The sequence below is a fragment of the Leptopilina heterotoma genome, unplaced genomic scaffold (genome assembly GCF_015476425.1).
Source record: "Leptopilina heterotoma isolate Lh14 unplaced genomic scaffold, ASM1547642v1 Lhet_144, whole genome shotgun sequence".
NCBI lineage: Eukaryota > Metazoa > Arthropoda > Insecta > Hymenoptera > Figitidae > Leptopilina > Leptopilina heterotoma.
Window position 1 is genome coordinate 484,091 of NW_025110862.1, and position 25,927 is coordinate 510,017.

General features: G+C 27.6%; 1 protein-coding gene across 10 annotated transcripts in view; it reads left to right on the top strand.

The window, feature by feature from the left end:
• LOC122498227 (neurexin-1) overlaps window positions 1-25,927 on the top strand; it is a 413,730-nt gene that overhangs the window by 369,421 nt on the left and 18,382 nt on the right. For 8 of the 10 annotated variants that reach the window (XM_043605873.1, XM_043605865.1, XM_043605867.1 and 5 more), the window contains one exon: window positions 102-631. In XM_043605873.1, coding sequence (XP_043461808.1) covers window positions 102-401 — 300 coding nt within the window. In that variant the 3' untranslated portion in view covers window positions 402-631. Of the gene's footprint in view, window positions 1-101; window positions 632-25,927 lie in introns of those variants that run through there. The other 2 variants (XM_043605869.1, XM_043605868.1) reach the window with 2 other exon arrangements.

A 25,927-nucleotide genomic window follows, 5' to 3' on the forward strand; every position in this document is an offset into this window, starting at 1 on the left:
CGAAAAAAATAAATAATTATAAATTTTTAATTAATTATTGAAAAAATGTAAAAATTCGTTCACGAAGAAAAATATTGAAAAATAATATATAATACTTTTAGGTGGAGGGAAATGTGTTTGCTGTTTATAATATGGGAACAAACGATCATCCACTGGGAGAAGTTGGTATCAAAGTAAATGACAATCAATATCACGTCATCAGATTTACAAGAAGCGGGGCAAATAGCACATTACAAGTCGATGACTATAATCTTCAGTCCAATCATCCGTCCGGTAAGTACTTTTCATTTATTTTACAATTAAAATTAATTTTATTCACTTTTCTTTCAGAACCAGAAAACGAACTCGAGAAACAAAAATCCACAAAGAAAACCAAAAAAATTTGGATTCTATTTTCCTGAAAACAAAATTTTCCCAGCACTTGAAAAGGAGAATTTCCTTATCACTTTCAGAAATGAAGAATTTTTCTCTCAACACTTTCACAAAAAAAAGAAATAGAATTTTCAGCAATAACAAATTCTTCAAAAAATTTCTTCTTTGTTGGATTTCACGAAAAGAAGAAAATGGAAAACTTCATAATATTTCTCGTCATATTGTGGATTTTGTAGAAGAAAAATTTTTCCACACTTAAATGATAGAAAATTTTCCTTTTGTTTTCAAAAAGAAGTTTTTTTTTTTAAAGTAAAAGAAACAAAATCTTTTCTTTTGTAAAATTTTTGCGAAATTAAATTCAAAAATTTGTTTCGCAAACATTTTTTATACAAAAGTAAAGAACGAATTTTTATATTGCAAAATGAAAAATTAAGTCAATTTCAATTTTATTTTTGCTTTTTTTTGAAATTGCACAAACTGAAGAAAATCGATAAAAAGGAAATTTTTTTTATTTTTACAGAAATAAAAATTTCAATCGAATTTTGAAGTACACTAATAAAATTGCCACGAAATCAAAATCTTATTCTTCGACTTTAAAATTAATCACAAAAAAGATGCACTCTCACAAAAAATAGTCAAACCTTCAATCTACACACAATTATTCAACAAGAGGAAAAAATTTTTAATTTCGAAAACTAAAAAGAAATCTTCAAAAAACATTTTTAATTTCACTAAGTATTCCATTGAGTTTGTTTTCACATGAACGCAAATGAACGAAAATGAAAACTCCACAAAAGAAATTATTCCCTTATTGTTTAATTAACTTCACGAAATAAACGAATTTTCTTTCTCATTTTTTCTTCTCCAGAAAAAGAGAAATTTAATTGTTCAAAATTTTACTAAAAGTTTTCAAATTTTATTAATAAATATGTAAATACAAGAAAATTTAAAGTGAGAAAGATGATTTTCGAAATTGGAAAAGTTTATCAAAACTCCAAAATAATAATAAAAATAATAATAAGAAAAATAAATTAAAAATGTAATTTCTACTTTAATAGAAAATAAACTTTACTAAAGGAAATAATTTTTTTTGAGAGAGAGAGAATTACAAGTTCTGCTCTCGGTAAAAGTTAAACTGCAACTGCGACCAGACCTTTCAATGAGAATTCCAAAGCCAAGACTCCTAAAGAACACCATATGGACAGCTATTCTGTATACGAACCGTGAGAAAGTGTTTTCATTGGTTGTCGAGTTTATCCCACGCCAGACAAATTTTTATTATAAAGAAATTTTTTTTTACTCTATCGAATTTTTATTTGACAGAAATATTATCATTTGGCAGATTTTTTTTAATTGAAACAATGTTTATATTTCACCGAATATTTATTTAGCAAAATTTTAACAAAGTAATTATTTAACAAAAAATGTTATTATTTATGAAAAAATTTCAATATTTATCAAAATAATTTAATTCTTAAGAAGAATTTTATAAAAGTTTTTAAATAATGAATTTCCTTCGACTAATTTTATGGAAATTCTAATTTAAATAATTGAATGCCTGAGAAATTTTTATTATTCATGAAAAGAATTGAATTCTTACGAAGATTTTTACAAGACTTTTTTTAAATAAAATTGAATTCTGTTTGGAAATTTTATGAAGATAGTAGATATTAAAAATCATTGAATTGCGAAAAATTTTTAAAAATAATAATTAAATTTTACAAAGAATTCTATTATAATTTTTAAGAATAATTAAATATCAGTGTGGCATTTTATAATAATAATTGAATTAATAATTAAATTCCTAAAAAGCAATTTAATATTTATGAAAATAATTGAATTCTTGCGAACGATTTTATTAGAATTTTTTAAAATAATTGAATTTCCAAGAAGAAATTTATTACTTTTAAAAATAATTGAATTCTTGTGATGAATATTGTAATTTATGATCAAATAATTGAATTTTGCAAAGAATTTTATTAAAATTCCTCAAAATAATTGAATTTTCAAGAATAATTTTATTAATTAACGACATAATTGAATTCTTTCAAAGAATTATTTACGTAAATAATTGAATTCTTGGGAAGAATTCTATTAAAATCTAAAAGAATAATTGGATTATTTAAAAAAAAAATTAATTAAAATGGTATTTAAAATAATTGATTTCTTTCGAACAATTTTATTAAAATATTTAAAAATAATTGAATTCCTATGAGAAATTCTAATATTTTTGTAAATAATTGAATTCTTCCAAAGATTTAAAAAAAAACTTTTTTTTTAATAATTGATTTTTTGAAGGAATCGAAATTAAATTTTTAAGAATAATTACATTTTGTGAGTAATTCCTGTAAAATTGTATTAAAAATAATTGAAATCCTGCGATAAATTTTATTAATTATGAAAAGAATTGAATAGTTGCTATAAGAATTTTATTAAAATTTTCAAAAATAATTGAATTCCTGAGAAGAATTTTATTATTTATGAAAATAATTGAATTATTACGAAAAATTTTATTAAATTGTTTAAAAAGAATTGAATTTCTGTAAAAAATTTTGATATTTTTAAAATAATTGAATTATTCATAAGAATTTTATAAACATTGTTTTAAATAATTCATTTTTTTCCAAATATAATATATTATGAAAATTTTGTTTTAAATAATTGAATTCTTCTAAAAAAAACTTTATTTATAAAAATAATTGAATTTTGCAAAGAATTTTATTAAAATGCCTCAAAATAATTGAATTTTCATGAATAATTTTGTTATAATTATCTTTAATAATTGAATTCTTTCGAAGAATTATTTACGTAAATAATTGAATTTTTGGGAAGAATTTTATTAAAATCTAAAAGAATAATATTGAATTATTTCAAAAAAAATTTTATTAAAATTGTATTTAAAATAATTGATTTCTATCGAACAATTTTATTAAAATATTTGAAAATAATTGAATTCCTATGAGAAATTCTAATATTTTTGTACTAAATAATTGAATTTTTCTCAAACAAAATTCTCATCTTCTCTGTATTTAAACGAGCAAAAGTAATATGCCTATAAACATGAAACCTAAATCCGCTTTGACATATTCAATGACTCAAGATGAGGGTCTCCCGGAGAGATATATAAAGAGACCCAGGTCAGAAATCTTTTTCTGGGACTTAGGGGGGGAGGGACCTCCACACGAAAATTCCAAGAGAAAAATAATTCAACTTTTTTCAATCTTCTGCGATCCTGATTCTAAAATACGAGATAATTGGCTTCTTTTTTAATATTTTAACAAACCATGACAAATTGTGCGTGGGACGTGTTGTCATAATGACTGTTTAACAAAAGAAAAACATGAAAAATCTTTTTAAAGGCAATATTTAGATGTCAGTTCATCACAATATGGAAACTGACTTCCTCAACATCAACAATATCTTATTCACTGTCAGCTAACTTTCTTGCTCTCTTTCTTGGAAAGGAGACGAAAATTTCTTAAAAACCATTTTTGGGGACAGTACATATATTTTCTATACATAAAATATAAGTAGAAGACTTCTACAAGTCTTCTAAATTCCTGTCATTTGAAACGAAGATAATTGGATTTTTAATCTTTTCCCAAATCTCAAGAAGAATCATCTTACGTTGACAAATGTTTGTGGGATGACACATTTTTCTCCCTCTTGCTTTTGTAAATTGACAATAATTTATCACCGTGACTAAATATTTCTTTTCCCTGAAACGAAAACGAAACCGAAATCTTTTCATACTTGTCCCCCAAAGAGAGGATCACTGGCACAATAGAGAAAATAAAAATTTACTTCCAAAATTCTTCTACTCTCCTGAGAATAATGACCTTTCCTATGTAAATAAGGGAAAGTGCTTCTCGCACACAATCGTCAAAATTAAGGATCGAAATAACTTTCCATTACTTTTTTTTTGGCATAATTTTTATTATCAAAAAATCTTATCATCTAATTCAATTTTTCTTCGCATTATTAGTATCCAATGTCAACTGAACTTTCATAACATTACCAATTCCACCCATAGTGACAATCGAAATATGACTAATCGTAAACGAACTACCAGGCAAAAGAATAATTTTCTTCTCACAAATTGGCTCAAACTGTTCCACTTTAACTTCAACAATTGATCTAAAGTACGGTCCATTAAATTTAAAATCATACAAAATAATTCTATAATCTTCTGCCGGATAACCAACAAAACGTGCCGCCGAAAAAACATTTGTCGATGTTGTCGTGAATTTCTGCAAAATAAACGGTTTACCCACATACAATTCCTTCGTAACATAATCCACCGTTTTCGTATCAAAACGAAACAATCTTCCACTAAACGCCTCCTTTTTCTCCTCATACTGTCTTATTGCCAACCGATAAAGTGCAATTTTCATTTGTTTCGCCTCCTCACTATCTCGTTGTATTCGCTCCTCACCACCACTACTCACAAAATTTCTAATTGCATAGTACTCTTCAAATATCACCAAATTATATGCTCGTTGTTCATTATAATTATCAATCATATTCTCCAATTTTGTCTCCCCCTCGATATTCTTTCTCTCCCGATAGGTGTAAATCAATCCAATCCTCTGTTCACCTTCAAAAATTGTTATACTTCTCCTATCCAAATTTATCTCATACAACAATTTCTCAAACATTTGATTTCTATTCGGATAGACTTCAATTTTTTCATCCTTTCCAAAATTCCGCCCCTGACAATAATTTTCATCATCAGAACAATTATCTTTCTTTTGGCAATCACATTCCTTTTCAATCACATCCGTATAATTTGAAGATACACCGGAAAAAACAACCGTCGTCGATTTACCACGAAGCTGATGATAAATCTCAAAAAGATGCCGATTACCCTCAAAATCCAAAGTCTCATTAACCAACAATATAAAAGTATTCCTATAAATTTTCGAAGGAATGACAAAAACCAATTTCTTGAAATCATACTCCCTTCTTAGCACTCCGTACCTAACGTTACTATTCCTCCCATCCTTGAAGAATTTACTAGAAAACTTATAACCATAACCCTCTTTGTTAAGACCCATTTTAACAAACAAATCAGTTCCGTAAACTTTCTTATTATTCCCACTTTTTAATAGTTGCATACTGTTCAAAATTTCCATACAATCGAATTTTTCGTTATGTTCCTTACTTAAGGTGTAGAGGAAATTGGTCATCAAAACGATATCATTTTTCGTCGTGGCCTCATCGATAAAAGAAGGTTCTTCAAAATTAAGTGCAAATCTATCATATGTATCATTACTTCCGGGTTCTTTTCCCGACCATTCGGATCCGTAAATAATATTCGTAATCGTATCCCTGAGGAAAATTGTCCTAACCCTCATCCCCAGGGAATCAAGAAGTGTTTTCGTATTCTCATTAGTTAGATAAAGTGAAACATCATCTTTGAATTGATTCAAAAATTTAAGATTATTCTTCTCACATACCCTATTTTGAAGACATGGATACCTGGGAACTAGTGATAAACCAAACTCCTTCCACCAATCATTATTCTTCATTTCCTCCTCCGAATAATGAAGATAAGAAGTAAATCGCTCCTTCTTAAAGTTCATCAATTCCTTCGCCAGATCATTACTAGTCTCATTGGCGTACTTCAAAATTACCCTATGTCCTGATTTGATAATATCATTCAGGGAAATATTAACTTTTCCGCCAAAGTTATCATCTTCGGTTAATTTCACCATTTGAACGGTGTAGTTTTCCCGAACCAATGCATAATACTCATATGTCTCATTACCAGTGAAGTAAAATTCAAAAAGATCGTAAGATTTAAAACAATTTTCCTCACTTGATAAATCACTTTTCTTTATCAATCTATGCAGATCCCCATGCATTACAGGATTATTCGAGTACAACAAAGTAATGACAACATCATCCAAATCCTCCGGTAGAAACTTTCTGAAAGATTCCCTAGAACGTTCCAATTCGTACCGTCCGAAAATCTCCCCGAAATTATGGATCTGATCACGAAACCAATTGTTAATATTCGACTGGCTAACGATTTGTTGACTAAAATTTCCCCCCCCCTTCGTACTTCATTAAGTGACGATATTCCAGGTCAATAACGTACCTCGTCATCGTGACAATACTTTGAAAATTCGAGAAAGCAACATGTATCTTATAATTATAATCCTTCATCATCAGTTCGTCAATTTTTTCCAAATTTGTTTGGAGGTAGTGAAAAAATTTATCATACGCCAACATCCAGTGTTTTGGTTCAAAAACAATTTCCTCAATTCTCTTATATTCAAGATTAAGTTCAGTGGTGAGATAGTAAAAAAGTGCTGGTAGTGCAAACACCCGAACATTTACCGGATCAATACTTTTACGATCCAGAAGAATTTTTATCAAATGTCCCAAAGCTAGACATTCATTGAAGGATTTATTGAAATTCCCCCCGAAGGAAACAGTGTTGTCCAAATTTGGAAAATATGATGTTCTGTTCGTGAGGCCAAACTGGATGTAATTCATACCGGCTTGTGCGAAAATATAATCAAACGAAAGTAAATTCAAATTATTTTCCGGAAACAAAGGTTTTATGAGATTTTGAAAAATCTCCCCCACTGCCAAATCTGTTAGTTTCGAATAAATTCCATATTCATTTTCGAATTTTTCCCCCTTTAGTTTCACTTTTATTTCTTTCATTATATTGTTATATTGTAAATTTTTCGATTTTCGTACTACATTAGCTAGGAAACCGTAAATATTTCCATATTTGTTGAATACTAGGGAACTGATGATATAGTCAAACATTCGATGGACGAAGTAAATGTTCAACTCCTCGGTATAACTTTCACCGTACAAATCACTGCCTTTCAGTAAACGACGAATTAATTTCACCTTATTTGAAGTATTTTCTCGATTGTCTTCTAAATAATCGTAGAGCGCATTGATAATTGGTATTTGTTTGTTTTGATTAACTTCGGGAAGATAATTTTCAACGAATAGGAATTCACTGAGAATGTTTAGATAATTGATGATTGGTATAAGTTGTACGGCTGATAATGGACCACCAGCTGGTAAAAATGAATAATCATTCATTTTTGAAAATTTGTTTTCTATTTTTTTTTTTTTTTTTTGTACACTTTTGTTTGATAATTTAATTTTTCTTTTGTGGATAATTTCTGATTCTCTTCTCAAAAAAAATCTGTTAAATAAAGAAAAGAATATTTAATACTTTCATTAATATTTAATGATAATTTTTACAATATAATAAAATTATATAATTATATAATATTATTATATCAATTATATATTAAAATACAATTATTTAATAATATTTAACTTTTAATATTAGGAAATATAATAATTTCAGTATAAAATCTTCCTTGACTATTATTAATAAAATAATTTTTAGTAAAAAAACCTAACTTTAAGTTTAAAAAAAGGAATAAAAAAGTGACTATTCTTTATAAAAAAAATTAGTTTTAATTAAAAAATGAATAATTTTAAAATTCAATGTATAATAATTTCGGTATAGAATTTTTCCTGACTTTTAATTTTAAAAAAGCGACTTAATCCTAGCGAACTAAATCCTTTATCAAAAAGACTAATTTTAAATAAAAAAAAAATACTGATCTTAGCAAAAAAAAAAAAAAATAATTTTAAATAAATAAAGATATGACTAAGAAAAGTGACTGATCTTTGGCAAAAAAAAACTAATTTTAAGTTTAAAAAAACATTATTTTGAAGTAAACAACTAAATACAAAAATAACTAATTTTTTGGTGAAAAATAATTAATTAAGTACGTATATAACTGATTTTAAGTAAAAAAAAAAAAAGCTTAGTGTGAAAATAACTAATTACTTATAAAATCAAATAATTTTAACTAAAAATATAAATTAATTAATAACAAAAATTAATTTTAAAAAATTAATTAATAGACAAAAAATTAAACTAATATTTTTTTGAGTGAAAAATATCTAATTTTAATATAAAAGTAGCAAAATTTTTATCTACATCAATAAAAATAAAATAATATAAAAATAAATAATATAAAATTAATAAAAATATAAAAATTAATAAAATGTAGAAAATAATATATAAAAATAAAAATGATAATAATGAATAATTTTTAAAAATAAATAAAGCTATTATTAAGAACAAATAACATACCTGACATGTCTTAGAAAAAAATTTCAAAACACAGTGTGTTAAAAAAATTAAAATTATTCTACAGAGAAAAAAAAGTTTTATAAAAATTAAACAATTTTATCAATTATCACACAGTTATATATATATATGAAGGCACAAGGGCATATTCTTATTGTTATAGAAAAATTGACTGTCACTTATTTACAAAGAAATATTTATACAATTGGAGAAAAATATTACAAACTTATTATACATAAATATATGCTTTATTACACGCGCTCTCGAATTTAAGCCTTTTCATATATTGAAAATAATGGTAAACACGCACAATTATTGTATAGAATTCTTATAATGACAATAGTTGTTTAATATACAAAAGCTTTAAAATTTGTTTTTTAATCATATATTTTTTTAATATAAAATAAATTAAACATAAAATAAAATTAACAATTACTTACATATTTTAAATATTTTTTATAATAATATTTGTATTAATTATAACAAAATTCCATTATATATAATAAAATGTTAATTTGAGAATTTACACTACTTATTTAAATTTGTTAACAGTTGAAACAAAAAAAATTATTCTAAAAAATTTAAACAATAAGTTATTGGAAAGAATTCAAAAAAATTTCAATAAAGTTATTAAAAAAAAAATTAATAAAATTTTAATGAAATTCTTTAAAACGATTCAATTATTTTCACAAATTTTTTGTAATTCAATGATTTTTAATATCTATACTATTTTAAAAAAAAATTTCCAAAAGAATTGAATAATTTACAAAAAAAATGTTTATAAACTTCTTTGCAAACGCAATCAATTATTTTCATAAATAAAAAAAATTTTACAGGAATTCAATATTATATAAAACAGAATTTTCTTAATATTTTTTGATTGGAATCAATTATTTAAATAGATTTTCATAAAATTCTTCGAACGAATACAATTATTTTTATAAATAAATAATATTCTTCTCAGAAATTCAATTATTTTTAAAAATTTTTAATAATAATCGTTGCAAAAATTCAATTACTTTTATAAATATATAAAAACTAATCGCGCAGGATTTCAATTATTTTTAATACAATTTTAAATGAATTTCGCAAAAAATGCAACTATTTTCTTAAAAATTTTTAAAAAATTCTTTAAAAGAATTCAATTATTTAAAATAATTTTAATAATATTCTTTATAATAATTGAATTGTTTTCAATACTTATAATTTTAATAAATTTTTTTTAATAGAATTCAATTATTTTCAAATTCAATTATTTAAAACACAATTTTCATAAAAGTTTTTGAAAAAAAATCATTTCTTTAAAAAGCGATTTTTTTAAATATTCTTAAGAATGGATTAAAAACTTTATTAAAGTTCGATGACAAAAATTCAATTATTTTCATAAATAATAAAACTCATCGCAGGATTTCAATTATTTTAAAAATAATTTTAAATTAATGCCACTAAAAACGTAATTACTTTTAAAAATTTGCATAAAATTCTTTCGAAAAAATTATATCATTAAAAAAAATTTGATATAATTTGTTTCTTAGAGTGTAATAATTACTTTCAATTAGATTTCTTGAATGATTTTAATTATTATAAAAAATTTTAATGCAATTCTTGGTAAAAATTCAATTATTTTAAAAAATGTTGATAAAGTTTTTTATAAGAATTCAAATTTAAGAAATATTCGCAATTATTCAATAAATTTATTTTTGTATTTAAATAATTGAATTCTCGTAGAACTTTCTAATAAGAATTAATTTAGAATTGAGTATAAAATAATTAAAGTTTTAAATAATTTTATTTATAATTTTCAACAAAAAAATTATTCAATTTTGAAAGAATTACTTTTGTGATTGCTATTTTTTTACTATACTTTTTGATACTTGTATTAATTTTCCAAAGAATAGTTTGAAAATTTCAAAGAAATGTGTTTTAAAATTTAATAAGAAAATTTGTATTAAATTTAAAAATGTGTGTTGTAGTTTTTCAAAATTGTATATATGATAATAATTGCTTCAAACATTTTTGTATAAAATTTGGAATAAAAATTTTTAACAGTGTAGTACCCAAAATTTATTCAAAAATAATTTAATTATTTTAATTATAAAAATACAATCGTATTGTTTGAGGAAAATTTAAATAATTTTTATAAAAACAAAATTAACATGGAAAATAGTAAATTTTGCTATAGTAAAAGTTATATTTTATGTTTGTTTTCTTTTATGAAAAAATTTTAATTTAAAGACTCGAAGAAATAATATATAGAAAAATTTTTAAATCTCAAAAAATTAAAATCTGTTATTAATTTAATATATCAATTTAAATTTTCAGTAAGAAAATTTCAATGGTCGTTTAAAAAATCCCTTTTTGAAAATCCATAGGACTAAGTGTATAGAAAATATTAAAATGATTCACTTTCAAAAAGTTCTGCTAGCCTGGGAAAATATCCTTTATGGAGGGTTCGTTTTTCTATGTAAGGGAAGAGAGAATTCATGGGGTGTCTTGAAAGACTTTAAAACTTGGGGTAAAAAAAAAAGGACTCCTTCTATCTTCTGGTGTCCTCATCCAAATGTATACAAAATGCATTAACACTTGCCACAACAATGACATTGTTCCCTTTATTCTCTGTATACAGGTGGACGATAATCCCATTTTTCATGGTCCCTTTATTATAATATTCAAAGAAAATTCTCTTTCGCCACTACCTTAGAGTTTAAAGACCCTTTGGGGTCTGGGGAGAACTATAATTTATATTCTTCTTATATACATAATATAATTTTTTCCCCTTTTGTTTTGACAATTAATTAAGCAATTAAGGACATGTTATTCAGTGGTCATATACTACGGGTCTGATTTTTTTTTCGAAAATGATATAAAAAATGTTTAAAAATAATAAAAAAATTAATAATCTTTAAACTTATAAAAAAAAATGAAAAAAAACAATAAAAAACAACGTTTTTTGAACAAAATCTTCTTTTTTATAAATCCACGGAGTTACCGACAGCGTGTCCATTAGTCGCTGCACTGATTCGAGCGCCGCCAATTGGGTCCGTGCGGCTGCTTCTGGAAGTTAGTTTTCAGCTGAAATTTGACCGACGCGACGGATCGTAGAAAGCCACGAAGATTTGTTGGATCTCAAAATAACTTTACAGAAAAATTTTGTAGATGATGATTTCAAGCGTTGTTTAAACAATTTATTGTTGTTATTTATCATCTTCAGACACAAGTCTCTTAGAAAATTGCAGTTTTTTTCTAATTTTGCAATTATCAAGGCATATTAGTAAAAAATAGAGATAATTAATAAATTTAAAAATTTTGCAGTTGTTTAAACAATTTATAGTTGTTATTTATCATCTTGTGACACAAGTCTCTTAGAAAATTGCAGTTTTTTTCTAATTTTGCAATTATCAAGGAAAATTAGTAAAAAATGGAGATAATTAATAAATTTAAAAATTTTGCAGTTGTTTAAACAATTTATTGTTGTTATTTATCAACTTGTGACACAAGTCTCTTAGAAAATTGCAGTTTTTTTCTAATTTTGCAATTATCAAGGAAAATTAGTAAAAAATGGAGATAATTAATAAATTAAAAAATTTTGCAGTTGTTTAAACAATTTATTGTTGTTATTTATCAACTTGTGACACAAGTCTCTTAGCAAATTGCAGTTTTTTTCTAATTTTGCAATTATCAAGGCATATTAGTAAAAAATAGAGATAATTAATAAATTTAAAAATTTGGCAGTTGTTTAAACAATTTATTGTTGTTATTTATCATCTCGTGACACAAGTCTCTTAGAAAATTGCAGTTTTTTTCTAATTTTGCAATTATCAAGGAAAATTAGTAAAAAATGGAGATAATTAATAAATTTAAAAATTTTGCAGTTGTTTAAACAATTTATTGTTGTTATTTATCAACTTGTGACACAAGTCTCTTAGAAAATTGCAGTTTTTTTCTAATTTTGCAATTATCAAGGAAAATTAGTAAAAAATGGAGATAATTAATAAATTAAAAAATTTTGCAGTTGTTTAAACAATTTATTGTTGTTATTTATCAACTTGTGACACAAGTCTCTTAGAAAATTGCAGTTTTTTTCTAATTTTGCAATTATCAAGGCATATTAGTAAAAAATAGAGATAATTAATAAATTTAAAAATTTGGCAGTTGTTTAAACAATTTATTGTTGTTATTTATCATCTCGTGACACAAGTCTCTTAGAAAATTGCAGTTTTTTTCTAATTTTGCAATTATCAACAAAAATTAGTAAAATATAGAGATAATTAATAAATTTAAAAATTTTGCAGTTGTTTAAACAATTTATTGTTGTTATTTATCAACTTGTGACACAAGTCTCTTAGAAAATTGCAGTTTTTTTCTAATTTTGCAATTATCAAGGCATATTAGTAAAAAATAGAGATAATTAATAAATTTAAAAATTTTGCAGTTGTTTAAACAATTTATAGTTGTTATTTATCATCTTGTGACACAAGTCTCTTAGAAAATTGCAGTTTTTTTCTAATTTTGCAATTATCAAGGCAAATTAGTAAAAAATAGAGATAATTAATAAATTTAGAAATTTTGGAGTTGTTTAAACAATTTATTGTTGTTATTTATCATCTTGTGACACAAGTCTCTTCAAAAATTGCAGTTTTTTCTAATTTTGCAATTATCAACAAAAATTAGTAAAAATTGAGATAATTCATAAATTTAACAATTTTACAGTTGTTTAAACAATTTTTTGTTGTTAATAATGAACTTTTATGTTGTGCAAAGAAATTTTTGTTATTTATTATCTCTTGACATAATTTAATCAGAAAATTGCCGTTTTTTCTAATTTTACTGTTTTCTGATCAAATTAGATAAAAATGGAGATATTTTACAAATTTAACATTGTGGCAATTGTTTAAACAAATATTTAAATATAAAATTTCCCACGCTGCTTTTATAGATAATGATTACAACCCTAGCTGTTGTACAATGTCAGAAACCTGTTATTCATATGACATTTTACTCTGAAAATAAAATTATTAAGATACTTAGTAAAACTAATTGACAACAAAGACCAGTATCTACAGCCCTTTTTGATGAACTTCTTACTTCATAAGTTCTGATTGATATTATTATATTTCCCACGCTGCTCTTAGTTTTCATAATTTAGTATAATTTTGGATCCCTCGCTGCTGTACAACGTCACATATCTTGGCATTTTATGACGTTGTACTCTGAAAAAAGTTATAAACAACAAAACCACCCTCATCCTCCCACTTTGTTGTTTATTTTTAAAAAACTTTTTTCTTATAAAATATCCCACGCTGCTGTACAATGTCATAATTGTTAATTTTTTATGACGTCATACTCTGAAAATAAAATTATTAAAACTATGTATAAAATTAAGTGACAAAAAAGACCACTTTTGATAGCCTTTTTTGCTGTACTTTTTACTTAAATTCTTATTAATAATAAAGTTTCCCACGCTGCTCCTAGTTTTCATGATTTAGTATAATATTGGATCCCTCGCTGCTGTACAACGTCACATATTTGGGCATTTTATGACGTTGTACTCTGAAAAAAGTTATAAACAACAAAACCACCCTCATCCTCCCACTTTGTTGTTTATTTTAAAGAAGTTTTTTCTTATAAAATATCCCACGCTGCTGTTAAATGTAATGATTGAATCCCTCGCTGCTGTACAATGTCATAATTGTTAGTTTTTTATGACGTCATACTCTGAAAATAAAATTATTAAGACTATGTATAAAATTAAGTGACAAAAAAGACCACTTTTAATAGCCTTTTTTGCTGTACTTTTTACTTAAATTCTTATTAATAATAAAGTTTCCCACGCTGCTCTTAGTTTTCATGATTTAGTATAATATTGGATCCCTCGCTGCTGTACAACGTCACATATTTGGGCATTTTATGACGTTGTATTCTGAAAAAAGTTATAAACAACAAAACCACCCTCATCCTCCCACTTTGTTGTTTATTTTAAAGAATTTTTTTCTTATAAAATATCCCTCGCTGCTGGTAAATGTAATAATTAAATCCCTCGCTGTTGTACAATGTTATAATTGTTAATTTTTTATGACGTCATACTCTGAAAATAAAATTATTAAGATTATGTATAAAATTAAGTGACAAAAAAGACCACTTTTAATAGCCTTTTTTGATGTACTTTTTACTTAAATTCTTATTAATAATAAAGTTTCCCACGCTGCTCTTAGTTTTCATGATTTAGTATAATATTGGATCCCTCGCTGCTGTACAACGTCACATATCTAGGTTTTATATGACGTTCTACTCTGAAAAAAGTTATAAACAACAAAACCACCCTCATCCTCCCACTTTGTTGTTTATTTTAAAGAAGTTTTTTCTTATAAAATATCCCACGCTGCTGTAAATATGAAAATTAAATCCCTCGCTGCTGCACAACGTCACACATCTGAGTTTCATACAACGTTGTACTCTGGAAATAAAGTTAAAAACAACAAAGATCATTCTCAGCCAGTCACTATTTCGTTTTTTTCTGAAGAAAGTCTTTCAACTTACAATATTTCCCACGCTGCTGTACAATTAAATTCTCTCAAGATAGTATGACAGCATACATTGAAAACTAAATTTGAAAATTTTTATTAATACATTTTTGCAGTGTTACTAAATTTTCTCACGCTGCTTCTGAGGTTTTCTCAGTGTTTTGTTTCAGATAATTATTTAATCATCTAGTATTTCGATTACATTTTCATTTTTTAACGGAAATCGGGTTATTTCCTTATTCTTTATCATATCAAAAAAATGCTGTCGCATTTCAAGCGAATCAATAGAGTAATCTTGAGTACATGGATCCTCTTTTAAACATAAGGACATTGCAAATGCTCCTGCATAAACTCCACAACTTGTACCATCTATTTGGTGAGTAACTTGTAGTGGTATGACTTTGTCAGGAGTTAGGTTTGGGTAGCGTCGATTGATGTATACTTGTTCTTGTTTGGTGAGTTTTTCATACGTTGGCATGTATAAACTGTCGTAAATGTATAAAACTCCATCGAAGAAATAATAGCAGCGCCAATGAACGGAAGAATTTCCACCAACTATTTGCACGTCAATATTGTTTAAACATGGTTTTATGAATTTTGAATTGGTAAGATAGTGCACACTTAAAAATTCAAATTCTGGGTAGTACATTTGTAATACTCTCAGAAATGAATCAATGCAGTCATCATCCAAATATACTTCAACGTTGAGTATTATTTTCTTTAAATCTTGAAGAGAATGCTCCATATTTATTAAAAGATGAAACACATCTTCTTCTGATGGTACTAAAATGTTATTCACATTTAATGGTTCCGCAAGTTCCCAATCATTTTGAGAATGCTCCATATTTATTAATTGATGAAACACATCTTCTTCTGATGGTGCTAAAATTTTATTCACATGTGATGGTTCCGCAAGTTCCACATCGTTGTGAGCTTTTATTTTTTTTACAGTTGTCTGTGTACAGTTTTTGAAATCTGCTTTTCTTTTTAATGATGGTTGGGAAGGATTTGCTGCTGGACTCGTTTTTAAAGTACTTTCGATATTTGCTTTTTCCTTTTCAGCTTCAATACATTTCTGAAGAATAGCATTAAACTTTTTCTCTTTTTTCTCCTTTTGGATAGCTATATAAGGTTCTCTTGCATCTAGAACGAACTGAGGTTCGCGAGGTTTAAATCCTCTCAGGTGTCTACTATCGATGATTTCAGGAAGAAGGGAATGTAAATAAAACTCTGTTAATTTATTTACCTTTTCATCCCAAAATTTGTCATCGCGTAAAATTACCGTCATTTCCATATCACACAATGTCCAAATGACAAAAATGCAATATTTTCGCCTTGTACAGTGCAGTTGTCCCTGAATTTGATAGTAATATTCATGTGAAGTTTTTAGAAACTTCATATCCTTATGAAACCATTTTTTGATAGTATCAATCTTTTCTTTTGCTTCTTGAATTTTCATATTCTTGGCAGAGTATGGGCATTTTATTTCGACAATACCACCTGCAACTACTTCATACGAAAATTCGTTACATTTTCTGTTCATAATTGCATTCAAAGGAATATTTATATCACATAATTCCTCTGCAATTAATCCATCTGGAGAGCATCCTAAAAATTTTATCTCTGGATCTATGAAGAATCCACTATTTTCAATTTTAATACCTAATTTCTTTGCCAACTGCTGTCTGGCATCTTCTTCGTGGTATTTTCCATATTCCATTGCATCCGTTACAACTTTGTTAAACAATATTGCCTTTACCAATTTTCCAGTCAACGTAGTTTTCTGCCTACTGCAAACACGACCAAAGTTTGAAGCTGTAAGCATTTTACGACGTATTCTCTTCCACTCACTTGATTCCGACTGGTTTTTTGTTCTTTCTGCAACTGCATCTCTCTCAATTTGATATTTTTCCAATTCATTCATTAGCGCATCTTTTTCTTTTGCAAATAATTCTTCTGATATATCAGGTTGATTTGAATTTTGTCCATAATCTTTATCCTTGTTTTTCCTGAAGAACCTTTTGGTTCTTCTCTTTTCTTGAGCATACTTTTTATTGTTTTCAATCTTCAATTTTCGACGATTTTCCATTATTTCTGCAACTTGAGGTACTTCTTTGTCAATACCTTCAAACACAGTTGTTAAAACTTGTTTTGTTGAAAACTGCATTGCAGCGGCATGACAACGTACAGTGTAGCTTTCTTTTGCAGTGTAGTTAATTCTCTTGCCAGAAACAACTTTACAAAGATTGTTATTGGCAGATTCAACAACATTTGTTGTAACTTTGTACAACAAACTTTCTGTGTGACGTCCCAACAAGCGTAATCCTGATACAATTTCTGCATAAGCATGACTTTTACTTAATACAGGAATCAAATTCTCCTCTCCTAATAAATTTCTACCCTTACAAGGCCAATTCAGTCTTGCACAGTTTGCATGTTGACCAAAGCAATGGCTTACTACATTCTGTATATCCTCATACAACAAGTCAATTTTTTGATTGAATGTTAAAGTTTCATCCTCTCTGCGTCTATCAATTGCTGAAATGATTTCAATTCGTAACTTTAATTTCTTGCTTCCTAAGAGTCTTCGGGCCACTGAATTTCCGGGATTTTTATCTTCATCTTGAGCTTTTACTGATGTAACATGTTCGATAAGGTTACAAAAATTTCTAAATTTATGATTGGTGCACTCCAATTTTTTTACCACAACATTATGTTTTTCGTAAGGATCATGATTTGCAAGTAATACATCTGTACTACTGTCTCCATCACCAATTCTATATTTATAAATTAATCCATATTTGTCTTCACTTGTCGTGAAACCTTCGACAACCATTTCAGCTTCCATACTTGAAGAACTTTTACTTTCATCGTAGTTAGAAAAGCATTTATGTTCTTTGGGTTCTCGTTCATCCTTCATTGCTCGTTGACACGTTGCACAAGGGACATTCCTTATAATGCAATCTATTATTTTGTTTGTTTCATAACCAATTATCAAAACACATCCTCCTAAGGCATCATATGCCGATGTGCGGTAACTTCTTTTGCACCATGCACAATCGACCACAACCGTTATGTATGGTACTCCATTAATTACATGTCCTTTTGCAATTGCCATTTCTGCTTCTTTCTGAGCTGCAGCTTTCATTACATTCTTATTAATATCTATCAAATGCATTCCTATTTCAAATCGATTTTTTATATACATTGCAGGACTCATGTAATGCACATTTATAGCTGCGAGTGCTTCTTCTATTGTAGAATAACCAATTCCTGCTGTAATAGTGCCAAGAGCAGAACCCAAATTAATATCTAAATAATCGTCACTTTTAGGTTCTGACCAAATTGGCACAAGTGCTCCACACTCATTACACTGTAGACTGTACTTGGTTTTTAATCCTTTTCTATAACGAGATACGATTTTCCACACTTTGTTTTGACAACCTTTTTTATGGTTGTTTTCCTCTACAACTTTCTTAAGAGTCTCGTTTATAACGTAGCTCATCTGTGAAATTTCCCTTTCCTCTGTCTTGAATTCGTCTAAGATTTTGACATTTTTAAATTTATTAACTTTATTACAATTTTTAATACATTTCTGACCACTCTCCATTTTCGTAATCAAATCTTTCGTGGTATCTGTTTCGGTTTGAATATTTCTTTTATCTGCTACCACTTTTTCATTTATTTCTTCTATTATTATTTCTTCTATCTCTTCAAATTCCTCCACTTCCAATAATGTCTGTGTTTGTTCCGCTGCATGCTCTGCAAATTCACTGTTTTCTCCTTTTTTTTCCTTATCATCTTCATATTTTTCTCTTGCTTCAACTGCAAGTTCCTGTTTTTCTATTTCCTCTTCATATTCCTCTTCTTCTACTACGAACTCAATTTCTTCTAAAATATCTTCAATTTCTTCCTCGTTCTCGTTGACATAAGCGCAATATTTATCCTCCTTTTTTTCTTCTTCCCTGGACACTTCTGGCTGAAACACAATTTCATTAAAACTACCTACTTGGATGTCTTCTTTTCCATTACTGGTGCTGTCTAATGGAGAGAACGTACTTTCATTCATATCCATGTTTTCCATCTCCATGAGTTGTCCTTCAATAATTTTGTCCGACATACTTGCAGAAACAGCCAATTTTTCCTCTTTTTGACGTTGACGCCTGCAAAAAAAGTTTCAAATTAACAAAATCTTTAAAACTCTCATTCTTTAATATTAAGAATATTTTATGAACTTACGAAATTTTGAATGTTACAAAATAAAAACCTTTTTCCGTACCTTAGGTATAAGTTTTGAAATTAATAACATGAAACAAATTATCAAAAAATGAAAATTTTACATAATCCTCAACTATTAAATAAATGAAATAAAATTCGTCTCCGAAAGACTCTTTATCAGAAATTCAAATTTTAAGCAAAATAAAATACTTAGACTAAATTAGATTTTTCAAAATTGGAAAATTTTAGTGTTTTTCGGCACGATCTAAGTTATCGAAAATATACAGAATAATTAGTTAGTAAAATAAATTATTTGCCTTGGTATGGGCCGAAAAGACAAATTTGATTCTTAAAAACCGGAATTTTAAAATTGAAAGTAAAATTTTACCAGCATACCCAGGTGCGAATGTTGGTCGGCCGCCAGAGTTGGAAGGTCGGGCGCAGGTCGGCCCATCTATGGCTGCCAATAGGTCGGCAGCCAAAGTCGGGCCGACTTTGGTTACTGTTTCCACCCAAGTTTGGGCCGACTATGGGTGCCAAAGTTTAGAGAACCTAATTTTAGTTGGTCGGGCCGACTCTGGCCTGAGTCGGGCCGATGGTCGGCTAAAGTATGGCAGCCAGAGTTTAAAAAGGTTAATTTCTGTTGGTCGGGCCGACTTTGGCCTGAGTCGGGCCGATGGTCGGTAAAACTATGGCAACCAGAGTTTAGAGAACCTAATTTTAGTTGGTCGGGCCGACTCTGGCCTGAGTCGGGCCGATGGTCGGTAAAACTATGGCAGCCAGAGTGCAAAAAACCTAATTTCACTTGGTCGGGCCGACTTTGGCCAGAGTCGGGCCGATGGTCAGTTTGAAGTTGCAGCTTATAAAATCATTTTTGTTCTTAGGCTTTCATGTAAGCGTAGCGTAATGGTTAGCGTGTTAGACTTCGGTGCGTTAGGTTGCGAGTTCGATTCCTGCGAGCGTTAGAAATTTTAATTTGTATTTATGTGTAAGATTGCGTTTAGTGTTAAGATGTATACAATAAACAAATAAATAATGAATAATAATAATTAATAATAATAATAAATAATTAATAATTTTTTGCAATCGGTCGGCCGACTTTTGGCTGCCAAGGTCGGCACGACCAAGGTTGCCAAAGTGAATCCGACCTTCTTTCTCATGGTCGGCAAAGCTTTGGCACCCCTGGTCGGCCCGACTTTGGCAACCATAGTCGGCACGACCATGTCAGCCACTGGACGGCGGGTGTTACAATTCGCTAGTTCGGCCGACCTTTGGTTGCCAAGGTCGGCACGACTATCCACTTGGTCGGCGCGACCATGGCCCGACCAACTTTTCGCACCTGGGATAAAGAAGATTATTCAAATTTAGAAAATTTCAGTTTTTTCTTCGTTTTTTAAATTGCAAAAATATTAGGAATAATTTGTTGACGAAATAAATTATGTGCCCTGCTTTGGATTGAAAAGACAAATTTGGTTCTTCTAAATTACAATTTTAAAATTGAAAGCAAAACTTTGGCAGCAAAAGGGAGATTTCTCAAATTTAGCAAACATTAGTTTTTTTCTTCCTTGTTCAGTTTTGAAAATATTTAAAATTATTTGTAGCGTAATAAATTATTATTTGCCTTGACTTATGTCGAAAAGACAAATTTCTTTCTAAAAGAACTGGAATTTTAAAATCAAAATTTTGAGAGCAAAAATATGATTATTCAAATTTTTGAAAATTTGTTTTTTCATCTTTCTCTGAGTTGTGACAATATTAGGAATAATTTAAAGCGAAATAAATAATTATTTGCCTTGGTTTGGGTCAAAAAAACAAAATCCATTCTCAAAAAACTGCAATTTTAAAATTGAAAGTAAAATTTTGGCAGCGATAAGAATATTTTTCAAAAAATGGAAATTTTTCCGTTCTTTTCCTCTGGTTCCAAGTTGTAAAATATATGCGGAATAATTTAATAACGAAATAAATAATTTGCCTTGGTTTGGTTCGAAAAAAACTATTTTATCAAAAAACTGGATTTTTAAAATTGAAACCAAAATTATAACAGCAAAAAGAAGATTATTCAAATTCAGAAAATTCCAGTTTTTTTCGGAACAGTCTAAGTTGTGGAAAATATTCGAAATAATTTCTTGGCAAAATAAATTATTTGCCTTTTAATTGGGTCAAAAAGACCAATATCTTCCATAAAAAGCTGGAATTTTAAAATCAAAATGGAAAAATTAGCAGCAAAAAGGAGATTATTCAAATTTAGAAAATTCCAATATTTTCTTCGTTGTCTAAGTTGTAAAAATATGAGGAATAATTTAAAGCGAAAAAAAATATTATTTGCCTTGGTTTGTGTCGAAAAGACAAATTTCTCTCTAAAAAAATGGCATTTTAAAATTAAAAGCAAAATTTTGGCAGCATAAAGTAGATTTTACAAATTTAGAAAATTTCAGTTTTTTACGTTAGGGTCCAAGTTGTGAAAATATTAGGAATAATTTCTTGGCAAAACAAATTATTTGCCTTGGTTTGGGTAGCAAATACTTATTTCTTTCTGCAAAAACTAAAATTTTAAATTTGAAAGAAAAATTTTGTCAGCAAAAAGTAGATTTTTCAAATTTAGAAATCAGTTTTTTTTGTTTCTGTCCAAGTAGTAAATAATATACGGAATAGATTCTTGGCGAAATAAATTATTTGCCTTGGTTCAGGTAGCAGAGACAAATCTCTTTCTGCAAAAACTAAAATCTTAAATTCGAAAGAAAAATTTTGACAACAAAACGTAGATTTTTCTAATTTGGAATTTTTCAGTTTTTTTCGTTAGTGTCCAAGTTGTGAAAATATTAGGAATAATTTCTAGGCGAAACAAATTATTTGCCTTGGTTCGTGTAGCAGAGACAAATCTCTTTCTGCAAAAAATAAAATTTTAAAATCGAAAGAACAATTTTGTCAGCAAAAAATAGATTTTTCAAATTTAGAAATCAGTTTTTTTTGTTTCTGTCCAAGTAGTAAATAATATACGGAATAGATTCTTGTCGAAATAAATTATTTGCCCTGGTTTGGGTAGCAGAATCAAATCTCTTTCTGCAAAAAATAAAATTTTAAAATCGAAAGAAAAATTTTGGCAGCAAAAAGCAGATTTTTCAAATTTGGAAATTTTCAGTTTTTTTGTTTCTGTCCAAGTAGTAAAAAATATACGGAATGATTTCTTGGCGAAATAAATTATTAGCCTTGGTTCAGGTAGCAGAGACAAATCTCTTTCTGCAAAAACTAAAATCTTAAATTCGAAAGAAAAATTTTGACAACAAAACGTAGATTTTTCTAATTTGGAATTTTTCAGTTTTTTTCGTTAGTGTCCAAGTTGTGAAAATATTAGGAATAATTTCTTGGCGAAACAAATTATTTGCCTTGGTTCGTGTAGCAGAGACAAATCTCTTTTTGCAAAAACTAAAATTTTAAAATCGAAAGAAAAATTTTAGTTGAAAAAGTAGATTTTTCAAGTTTAGAAATTTTCAGATTTTCTTGTTTCTGTGCAAGTAGTAAAAAATATACGAAAAAATTTTTTGGCGAAACAAATTATTTGCCTTGGTTTGGGTAGCAGAGACAAACCTCTTTCTACATAAACTAGAATTTTAAAATGAAAAGCAAAATTATAACAGCAAAAAGTAGTTTCTTCAAATTTGGAAATTTTTAGGTTTTTTGGTTAGTGTCCAAGTTGTGAATTATATTCGGAATAATTTATTGGCGAATCAAATTATTTGCCTTGGTTTGGGTAGCAGAGATAAATCTATTTCAAAAAAAACCAAAATTTTAAAATCGAAAGAATAATTTTGGCCGCAAAAAGTAGATTTTTCGAATTTAGAAACTTTCAATACTTTTAGTTAGTGTCCAAGTTGTATAAATTATTAGAAATAATTAGTTAGGGAAACAAATTATTTTTTACCCCATAGACATGAAAAAGTGTCTTTTTGGGACCTGTTTTGGGCAAATAAAGTAGCACTTTTTAAGGCAGTTCTGGACAACTGCCATAAAAAGACTTTTTATAGCAGTTTACTGCCGTAAAAAGTCTTTTTACGGCAGTTGATGTTTGATAAATTTTTTTTGTTTTTTTATTCATTTATTAATTCTTAATACATAATAATAATATATTAGTATTATTTTTAATATATTATTATAATTCCGATCGGAATTCTGATAAGAATTCCAATCAAAATTCTGATTTCCGACGAAATTCCGATCCCATCGTAATTTTCAGAATCCAGATCGTAATTCCGCCAGAATTCTTATAGGAATTCCAATCAAAATTCCGATTTTCGACGGAATTCACTTTTTCATATCTATGGCGGAAAAAATAGCGTATGCGGCTCGCACGTATCAATTTTTAGGTTCGGATCCTTTCAATACTCGCCGTCTGTGCGACTTCGGCTCGACTTTGGCTCGCCTACGTCTCGCCGTCGTCTCACCTATGTCGCACTAACGACGGCTTGTACTGAAAATTACATCCTCACCTAAAAAGTATTGCTTTACGTGCTTGCCACATAATATACTATTCCTTGGTTTTGGTAGCGGAGACTTATTTCTTTCTGCAAAAACTAAAATTTTAAATTTGAAAGAAAAATTTTGTCAGCAAAAAGTAGATTTTATAAATTTAGAAATCAGTTTTTTTTGTTTCTGTCCAAGTAGTAAATAATATACGGAATACATTCTTGTCGAAATAAATTAGTTGCCCTGGTTTGGGTAGCAGAATCAAATTTCTTTCTACAAAAACAAAAATTTTAAAATCGAAAGAAAAATTTTGGCCGCAAAAAGTATATTTTTCAAATTTGGATATTTTCAGTTTTTTTTGTTTCTGTCCAAGTAGTAAAAAATATACGGAATGATTTCTTGGCGAAATAAATTATTTGCCTTGCTTCAGGTAGCAGAGACTAATTTCTTTCTAAAAGAATTGAAATTTTATAATTGAAAGAAAAATTTTGGCAGCAAAAAGTAGATTCTTTAAATTCAGTAATTTTCAGTTTTTTTTGTTTCTGTCCAAGTAGTAAAAAATAAACGGAATAATTTCTTATCGAAATAAATTATTTGCCCTGGTTTGGGTAGCAGAGACAAATTTCTTTCTACAAAAATTTAAAATTTAAAATCGAAAGAAAAATTTTGGCATCAAAAAGTATATTTTCCAAGTTTAGAAATTTTCAGTTTTTTTTTCTTTAGTATCCAAGTTGAAAAAAATATACGGAATAATTTCTTTTCGAAACAAATTGTTTGTCTCTGTTTAAGTAGCAAAGACAATTTTTTTTTTCAAAGACTCTTTCTAAAAAAATCAAAATTTTAAAATCAAAAGAAAAATTTTGGCAGCAAAAAGTAAATTTTTCAAATTTGGGAATTTTCCGTTTTTTTTGTTAGGGTCCAAGTTGTGAAAAATATACGGAATAATTTCTTGGCGAAATAAATTATTTGCCCTGGTTTGGGAAGCAGAAAAAATTCTCTTTCTAAAAAGATCAAAATTTTAAAATCGAAAGAAAAATTTTGGCAAGAAAAAGTAAATTTTTTAAATTTTGAAATTTTCAGTTTTTTTCGTTAGTGTCCAAGTTGTGAAAATATTAGGAATAATTTCTTAGCGAAATAAATTATTTGCCCTGGTTTGGGTAGCAGAATCAAATCTCTTTCTGCAAAAAATAAAATTTTAAAATCGAAAGAAAAATTTTGGCAGCAAAAAGCAGATTTTTCAAATTTGGAAATTTTCAGTTTTTTTTGTTAGTGTCCAAGTTGTGAAAATATTAGGAATAATTTTTTGGCGAAATAAATTATTTGCCTTGGTTTGGGTGGCAGAGACAAATCTGTTTCTGCAAAAACTAAAATTTTAAAATCGATAGAAAAATTTTGCAGCAAAAAATAGATTCTTTAAATTCAGGAATTTTCAGTTTCTTTTGTTTCTGTCCAAGTAGTAAAAAAACGAATAATTTCTAGGCGAAATAAATTATTTGCCTTGGTTTGGGTAGCAGAGATAAATCTCTTTCTAAAAAAACAAAAATTTTAAAATCGAAAGAAAAATATTGGCCGCAAAAAGTAGATTTTTCAAATTTGGATATTTTCAGTTTTTTTCGTTGGTGTCCAAGTTGTAAAAAATATACGGAATAATTTCTGGGCCAAATAAATTATTTTCCCTGGTTGGGTAGCAGAAACAAATCTCTTTCTAAAAAAACAAAAATTTTAAATTCGAAAGAAAAATTTTGCAGCGAAAAGTAGATTTTTCAAATTTAAAAACTTTCAGTTTTTTTGTTTCTGGGCAAGTAGTAAAAAATATGGAATAATTTCTTGGCGAAGCAAATTATTTGCCTTGGTTTGGCTAGCAGAGATAAATCTCTTTCTAAAAAAATCAAAATTTTAAAATCAAAATAAAAATTTTTGCAACAAAAAGTAAATTTTTCAAATTTGGGAATTTGCAGTTTTTTTCGTTAGGGTCCAAGTTGTGAAAAATATACGGAATAATTTCTTGGCGAAATAAATTATTTACCTTGGTTTGGGTAGCAGAGACAAACCTCTTTCTACAAAAACAAGAATTTTAAAATGAAAAGAAAAATTTTGGCAGCAAAAAGTAGATTTTTCAAATTTAGAAATTTTCAATACTTTTTGCCAGTGTCCAAGTTTTAAAAAATATACGGAATAATTTATTGGCGAAACAAATTATTAGCCTTGG